Here is a 9,138-nt window from a genome sequence, read left to right on the forward strand (position 1 = left end):
GTCAACCCAATGGGGGTCACTCATTCATTGGTCAGCCCCATAGGGTGTCAGCCAATGGTCAAGGAGCAGCCGTCGCCATTGGCTGAGCTCTTCCCCAAGCCAACGTGCTCCCATGCCATTGGTTGGGCTCCTCCTACGTCCCCCCCCCCCCCCACCTTGGAGCCACCCCATTGGCTGAGCTCCTTCTAGATCTCACGTCATTGGCTGAGCCCTATCCAAGCCCTCACTGGTCCCTCCCACCTCAACCTGGAGCCACCCCATTGGCTGAGCTCCTCCTAAGCCCCACCCACCTCAACTCGGTGCCACCCCATTGGCTCCTGGTCCTGCCCCAATGGGGGGGGCGGAGCTTCCCCCTCTCCAGCCAATCAGAGCTCGGGCTGGTGTGCCCTTGCTGAGGCCCCATAAGCCTCATTAGCGTTAATGAGCCATCCCATAATAGGCGCCCGGCCCCACACCCAGGGCGAGGCCTTAATCCGGCCTTAATGGGGCGGCACCCGCCCCACACGTCGCCCCATAGAGAGCCACAGGGACCTGCTGTGACCCATAGATGGACCATGGGGACCTCCCTCACCCCATAGCTGGGCACCGGGACCCCAGCGGCAGCCCCTAGCACCCCATAAGTGACCCCATTGGCACCCCATAACTGTCCCACATGATCCCCCCACCCTTATGGACACCCCATCATTACCCCATGGCCACCCCATTGTCCCCCCCATGGCCACCCCTTTGTCCCCCCCATGGTCACCCCATTGTTCCCCCATGGTCACCCCATTGTCCCCCTATAACCAACCCCATTGTTACCCAATAACCCCCCTATGGCAACCCCTTGTGTCACCCTATAACCGACCCCATTGCCCCATAGCTCCCCATTGTCCCCATTGCCCCTTAGCCCCCCATTGTCCCCATAGCCCCCCATTGCCCCATTGTCCCCATTTCCCCCCATTGTCCCCATTGTCCCCATTGCCCCATTGTCCCCATTGCCCCATAGCCCCCATTGCCCCATAGCCCCCCATTGTCCCCATTGTCCCCATTGCCCCATAGCCCCCCATTGTCCCCATTGACCCCATAGCCCCCCATTGCCCCCATTGCCCCATACCCCCCATTGTCCCCATTGTCCCCATTGCCCCCATTGCCCCATAGCCCCCCATTGTCCCCATTGTCCCCATTGCCCCATAGCCCCCCATTGTCCCCATTGACCCCATAGCCCCCCATTGCCCCATTGTCCCCATTGCCCATAGCTCCCCATTATCCCCATTGTCCCTATTGCCCCCATAGCCCCCCATTGTCCCCTTTGCCCCCCATTGCCCCCATTGTCCCATAGCCCCCCATTGCCCCCATTGTCCCATAGCCCCCCATTGCCCCCATTGTCCCCATTGCCCCCCATTGCCCCATTGTCCCATTGCCCCATAGCCCCCCATTGTCCCCATTGTCCCTATTGCCCCATAGCCCCCCATTGTCCCCATAGCCCCCCATTGTCCCCATTGTCCCCATAGCCCCCCATTGACCCCATTGCCCCCATTGTCCCATAGCCCCCCATTGTCCCCATAGCCCCATAGCCCCATCTCAGTGAGTGGGGGAGGGGTGGGAACGCGTCACCTGCCCCCCCCCCCCCAAGGTCCCATTAACGCCCCCGTTAATCATTAACCGGAGCCTTAAGGAGCCTCAATGGGGCCTGACCCCCCCAGACCCACAATGGTTGTGCCCGGAGCCCCCCCCCAACTGCTGCTGCTGCTGCTGCTGCTGCTGCCCCCCATGGGGGCAACCGGTACGGGGGGGCTGGGTGCTCTATGGGGGGCTATGGGTGTCTATGGGGGTCTATGGGTGCTCTATGGGGGTCTATGGGGGTCTATGGGGGTCTATGGGTGCTCTATGGGGGTCCTTTGGGTGTCTATGGGGGTCTATGGGGTCCTTTGGGTGCTCTATGGGGTCCTTTGGGTGTCTATGGGGGTTATGGGGATCCTTTGGGTGCTCTATGGGGTCCTTTGGGTGCTCTATGGGGATCCTTTGGGTGTCTATGGGGTCCTTTGGGTGCTCTATGGGGTCCTTTGGGTGTCTATGGGGTCCTTTGGGTGCTCTATGGGGATCCTTTGGGTGCTCTATGGGATCCTTTGGGTGCTCTATGGGGTCCTTTGGGTGCTCTATGGGGTCCTTTGGGTGCTCTATGGGGTCCTTTGGGTGCTCTATGGGGGCTATGGGGGTCCTTTGGGTGCTCTATGGGGGTTATGGGGGTCCCTTGGGTGCTCTATGGGGTCCTTTGGGTGCTCTATGGGGATCCTTTGGGTGCTCTATGGGTGTCTATGGGGTCTTTTGGGTACTCTATGGGTGCTCTATGGGGTCCTTTGGGTGCTCCATGGGGATTCTTTGGGTGCTCTATGGGGTCCTTTGGGTGCTCTATGGGGGTCCCTTGGGTGTCTATGGTGTCCTTTGGGTGCTCTATGGGGGTCTATGGGGTCCTTTGGGTGCTCTATGGGGGTCTTTTGGGTGCTCTATGGGGGTTATGGGGTCCTTTGGGTGCTCTATGGGATCATTTGGGTGCTCTATGTGGCTCCTTTGTGTGCCATATGGGGGCTATGGGAGTCCTTTGGGTGCCATATGGGGCTTATGTTGGTCCAATGGGGGGATTTGGAACCATGTTGCTTATGGGATGCCCCATAACATCTATGGGGTGCCCCTCCTCCCATCACCCCCTTTAACGACCCCATTCATCCCCCCCCATAGCCCCCCATAGGGGCAGCCGCATCCTGGGGGGCTCCCCCTGCCCCATAGGAGGCCATGGGGGGGTCGTGCTGCTGATGCACTTTGGCTCTGCCTACTGTGGGGGGGCCCTGCTGGGACCCCAATGGGTGCTGAGCGCAGCGCATTGTGCGGCCAGGTCAGGGCTATGGGGCTATGGGGTAATGGGGTGATGGGGGTAATGGGGTGATGGGGGTAATGGGACAATGGGGGTAATGGGGGTAATGGGGGTAATGGGGGTAATGGGGACAATGGGGGTAATGGGGGTAATGGGGGTAATGGGGACAATGGGGGTAATGGGGTAATGGGGGTAATGGGGTAATGGGGGTAATGGGGGTAATGGGGTGATGGGGGTAATGGGGTAATGGGGTTAATGGGGGTGATGGGGGTAATGGGGTAATGGGGGGAATGGGGGGAATGGGGGGAATGGGGTAATGGGGGTAATGGGGTAATGGGGGTAATGGGGGGAATGGGGTAATGGGGGTAATGGGGGAATGGGGTAATGGGGGTAATGGGGGTGATGGGGGTAATTGGGGTAATGGGGTAATGGAGATAGTGGGGGCAATGGGGGTAATGGGGTAATGGGGGCAATGGGGGTAATGGGGTAATGGGGTGATGGGGGTAATGGGGTAATGGGGGTAATGGGGACAATGAGGGTAATGGGGCAATGGGGGTAATGGGGTGATGGGGGTAATGGGGGCAAGGGGGGTAATGGGGGTAATGGGGACAATGAGGGTAATGGGGACAATGGGGGTAATGGGGTGATGGGGGTAACGGGGGTAATAGGGGGTAATGGGGGCAATGGCAGCTATGGGGGCAATGGGAGTAATGGGGGCAATGGGGGCAGTTAGGGCAATGGGGATCAATGGGACCAATGGGGCTCAATGGGGATCAATGGAATCAATGGGGGTCAATGTGATCAATGGGGATCAATGGGGCTCAGTGTGATCAATGGTTCTCACTGTCCCCAACCTCCCCCATCCTGCAGCCACATCCAGGTCCTGGCCGGTGCTCGCAGCCTCTCGGCCTCCTCCGGCCAGGAGCAGTTCTCGGTGGCCGTGGCCTCCATCATCCCCCCTGGCTCCATCATCCCCCCCGGCACCAGCTCCAGCACCAGCACCAGCACTGGCACCAGCACCAGTACCAGTACTGGTACCGGCTCCAGCACCAGCACAGACACCAGCACTGGCTCCAGCACTGGCTCCATCACCAGCACCGGCTCCAGCACCGGCTCCAGCACCGGCAGCCATGGCCATGACCTGATGCTGCTGCGCTTGGACCCCCCCCTCCGGCTCTCCGGTGCCGTCCGACCCCTGCCCCTGCCCCACGGCCCCCCCAGCACCGGCACCAACTGCACCGTCATGGGATGGGGAACCACAACCAGCCCCCAGGGTATGGTAATGGGGGGGGGGGGCAATGGGGGGGGGGGGTCTAGGAGGGGTTGGAGAGGTGCGTTGGCCAATGAGAGAGCTCTGTTGGCCAATGAGAGAGCTCCATTGGCCAATGGGTGGTGGGGTCTAGGAGGGGTTGGAGAGCTCCGTTGGCCAATGAGAGAGCTCCGTTGGCCAATGAGAGAGCTCCGTTGGCCAATGGGTGATGGCGTCTACAAGGCGTTGGAGACCTCCATTGGCCAATGGGTGGTGGGATCTATAAGGGGTTGGAGAGCTCTGTTGGCCAATGAGAGAGCTCCGTTGGCCAATGGGTGATGGAGGTGGCATCTCCATGGGGATAGGACCCAATGGGTGATGGAGGTGGCATCTCCATGGGGATAGGACCCTATGGGTGATGGAGGTGGCATCTCCATGGGGATAGGACCCAATGGGTGATGGAGGTGGCATCTCCATGGGGATAGGACCCTATGGGTGATGGAGGTGGCATCTCCATGGGGATAGGACCCAATGGGTGATGGAGGTGGCATCTCCATAGGGATAGGACGCAATGGGTGATGGAGGTGGCATCTCCATAGGGATAGGACCCAATGGGTGATGGAGGTGGCATCTCCATGGGGATAGGACCCTATGGGTGATGGAGGTGGCATCTCCATGGGGATAGGACCCAATGGGTGATGGAGGCACCATCTCAATGGGGATAGGACCCAATGGGTGATGGAGGCACCATCTCAATGGGGCTTCCCCATCTCCTCCTGCCCTAGAGACCTACCCAGACACCATCCAATGCCTCAATGTCTCCGTGGTCTCCAACACCGACTGTGTCTCTGCCTATGGACCCCAAGTGACCGAGGACATGGTGTGTGCCGGGGGTGACACCGAGGGCAAGGACTCCTGCCAGGTACCCCCATGGCTGCCCCATAGCTGCCCCATAGCCCCCTATGGCCCCATAGCCTCCTATGGCCCCATAGCCCCCTATGGCCCCCTATGGCCCCATAGCCCCCTATGGCCCCATACCCCCCTATGGCCCCCTATGGCCCCATAGCCCCCAATGGCCCCATAGCCCCCTATGGCCCCCTATGGCCCCATACCCCCCTATGGCCCCCTATGGCCCCATAGCCCCCTATGGCCCCATAGCCCCCTATGGCCCCATACCCCCCTATGGCCCCCTATGGCCCCATAGCCCCCTATGGCCCCATAGCCCCCTATGGCCCCCTATGGCCCCATAGCCCCCTATGGCCCCCTATGGCCCCATAGCCCCCTATGGCCCCATAGCCCCCTATGGCCCCCTATGGCCCCATAACCCCCTATGGCCCCATAGCCCCCTATGGCCCCATAGCCCCCTATGGCCCCCTATGGCCCCATAACCCCCTATGGCCCCATAGCCCCCTATGGCCCCATAGCCCCCTATGGCCCCATAACCCCCTATGGCCGCCCCATAGCCCCCTATGGCCCCATAGCCCCCTATGGCCCCATGGCCGAGCTCATCCTCACAGCCCCTTCTCTGCCATAGGGTGACTCTGGGGGACCCCTCATCTGCGATGGGGTCCTACAGGGCATTGTGTCCTGGGGGGACCACCCCTGTGGGCAGATGGGGCGGCCGGGGGTCTACACACGGGTGTACAACTACGTGCCTTGGATACTGGAGAACATGGGGGAGAACTGAGACCCTATGGGGGCGGAATGGGAGACAGCATGGAACCAATCAGGAACCAGCTCATCCCACTATGGAACCCACCATAGATCCAATAGAGACCATCTCATCCCATTATGGAACCCACCATAGATCCAACAGAGACCATCTCATCCCATTATGGAACCCACCATAGATCCAACAGAGACCATCTCATCCCATTATGGAACCCATCAGGAACCAGCTCATCCCATTATGGAACCCACCATAGATCCAACAGAGACCATCTCATCCCATTATGGAACCCATCATAGATCCAACAGAGACCATCTCATCCCATTATGGAACCCACCATAGATCCTACAGAGACCATCTCATCCCATTATGGAACCCATCAGGAACCAGCTCATCCCATTATGGAACCCATCAGGAACCAGCTCATCCCATTATGGAACCCACCATAGATCCTACAGAGACCATCTCATCCCATTATGGAACCCACCATAGATCCTACAGAGACCATCTCATCCCATTATGGAGCCCATCAGGAACCAGCTCATCCCATTATGGAACCCATCAGGAACCAGCTCATCCCATTATGGAACCCACCATAGATCCTACAGAGACCATCTCATCCCATTATGGAACCCACCATAGATCCAACAGAGACCATCTCATCCCATTATGGAACCCATCATAGATCCAACAGAGACCATCTCATCCCATTATGGAACCCACCATAGATCCAACAGAGACCATCTCATCCCATTATGGAACCCATCAGGAACCAGCTCATCCCATTATGGAACCCACCATAGATCCAACAGAGACCATCTCATCCCATTATGGAACCCACCATAGATCCTACAGAGACCATCTCATCCCATTATGGAACCCACCATAGATCCTACAGAGACCATCTCATCCCATTATGGAACCCATCAGGAACCAGCTCATCCCATTATGGAACCCATCAGGGACCATCTCATCCCATTATGGAACCATGGAACCCACCATAGAACCCCAATAAATCCCAACCCCCTCCGGCATCTCTAACGCATGTCCTGCCCCAGAAACAGGCAGAAATGACCCCAAATCAGGCAGAAATGACCAAAATTGGACACAAATGACCCCAAATCAGCTAGAAATGACCCCAAATCAGGCAGAAATGATCAAAATTGGGCATAAATGACCTCAAATCAAGCAGAAATGACCCCAAATCAGGCAGAAAAGACCCAAGTTGGGCAGAATTGGGCAAAATCAGAGCGAAATGACCCAAAATTGGACAGAAATGACCCAAATTGGGCAAAACTAACCCCCAAATCAGACAGAAATGACCCCAAACCACACAAATGACGTAAAATTGGGCAAAACTACCCCAAAATTGGGTCGCAATGACCCAAAATTCGGCACAATCTACCTGAAATCGGTAAAAACGACCCCAAATTGAGCAAATTCGACCCAAAATTGGCCAGAATTGACCCAAACCAAACCCAAAGCAGCTCAATGGTTCAATGGGGTGGAAGGGGTGAGATTCCCACCTCCCCTCCCCCCACTTCCCATCCCTTTTCCTGCCCCATATCCCATGGGCTCTGTGGGGCTGAGTCATGGGGCACAGCAGCGTTATGGGGCATTAGGAGGGGGGTAATTAGTGCTGGGGGGTAATTAGAGGCATCAATGGGGCCGGAGGGGCAGGGAGGAGCCGCGTGGGGATTTGGGAGCATTCCCGTGTCCTGGATCCTGTCGTCTCCTCCCCAATCCTTGGGATTGAGGCTGGGTTGGGATGGGAGGGACTGGGATCTAGGGACATATCCCAGTGTTGATCCCGACTCCATCCCAGCATCCCAATGTCCATGGCAACAACCATCCCATCTGTTGCATCCCTATCCCAGTATCCATCCCTATCCCAACATCCATCAATATCCCATCCATCCCTATCCCATCCATCCCTATCCCATCCATCCCTATCCCAACATCCATCCCTATCCCAGCATCCATCCCTATCCCATCCATCCCTATCCCAGCATCCATCCCTATCCCAGCATCCATCCCTATCCCAACATCCATCAATATCCCATCCATCCCTATCCCAGCATCCATCCCTATCCCATCCATCCCTATCCCATCCATCCCTATCCCAGCATCCATCCCTATCCCAGCATCCATCCCTATCCCAGCATCCATCCCTATCCCATCCATCCCTATCCCATCCATCCCTATCCCATCCATCCCTATCCCAGCATCCATCCCTATCCCAACATCCATCCCTATCCCATCCATCCCTATCCCATCCATCCCTATCCCATCCATCCCTATCCCAGCATCCATCCCTATCCCAACATCCATCCCTATCCCATCCATCCCTATCCCAGCATCCATCCCTATCCCAACATCCATCCCTATCCCATCCATCCCTATCCCAGCATCCATCCCTATCCCGCATCCATCCCTATCCCAACATCCATCCCTATCCCAGCATCCATCCCTATCCCGCATCCATCCCTATCCCAACATCCATCCCTATCCCAGCATCCATCCCTATCCCAACATCCATCCCTATCCCAGCATCCATCCCTATCCCGCATCCATCCCTATCCCATCCATCCCTATCCCATCCATCCCTATCCCAACATCCATCCCTATCCCAACATCCATCCCTATCCCAGCATCCATCCCTATCCCGCATCCATCCCTATCCCATCCATTCCTATCCCATCCATCCCTATCCCAACATCCATCCCTATCCCAGCATCCATCCCTATCCCATCCATCCCTATCCCATCCATCCCTATCCCAACATCCATCCCTATCCCAACATCCATCCCTATCCCAGCATCCATCCCTATCCCAACATCCATCCCTATCCCATCCATCCCTATCCCAACATCCATCCCATCCATCCCATTGGACAACCCAACACCCATCCCAATGTCCATCCCATTGCCCATCTCCACTCCCATCCCAGCATCTCATGGTGCATCCCAATGTCCATCCCCTCATCCCAGCTCCATCCCAGTATCCCATGGTCCATCCCAGCACCCATCCCAGCATCCCATGGTCCATCCCAGCATCCCATGGTCCATCCCAGTACCCCATGGTCCATCCCAGTATCCCATGGTCCATCCCAGCACCCATCCCAGCATCCCATGGTCCATCCCAGTATCCCATGGTCCATCCCAGTACCCATCCCAGTATCCCATGGTCCACCCCAGCACCCATCCCAGTATCCCATGGTCCATCCCAGCACCCCATGGTCCATCCCAGTATCCCATGGTCCATCCCAGTACCCATCCCAGTACCCCATGGTCCATCCCAACACCCATCCCAGTATCCCATGGTCCACCCCAGCACCCATCCCAGTATCCCATGGTCCATCCCAGCACC

At 57.6% G+C, this 9,138-nt stretch overlaps 1 protein-coding gene across 1 annotated transcript; it reads left to right on the plus strand.

Moving 5' to 3' along the window:
• The first annotated feature begins 3,665 nt into the window (after positions 1-3,665).
• On the plus strand, positions 3,666-5,787 carry LOC117437695 (glandular kallikrein-3, submandibular-like). Its single transcript, XM_034072266.1, has 3 exons — positions 3,666-4,125; positions 4,886-5,022; positions 5,635-5,787. The coding sequence occupies exons 1-3, from the start codon at positions 3,666-3,668 to the stop codon at positions 5,785-5,787; spliced, it is 750 nt and encodes a 249-aa protein (XP_033928157.1).
• Positions 5,788-9,138: the final 3,351 nt, after the last annotated feature.

The sequence above is a fragment of the Melopsittacus undulatus genome, chromosome 26, assembly GCF_012275295.1.
Source record: "Melopsittacus undulatus isolate bMelUnd1 chromosome 26, bMelUnd1.mat.Z, whole genome shotgun sequence".
NCBI lineage: Eukaryota > Metazoa > Chordata > Aves > Psittaciformes > Psittaculidae > Melopsittacus > Melopsittacus undulatus.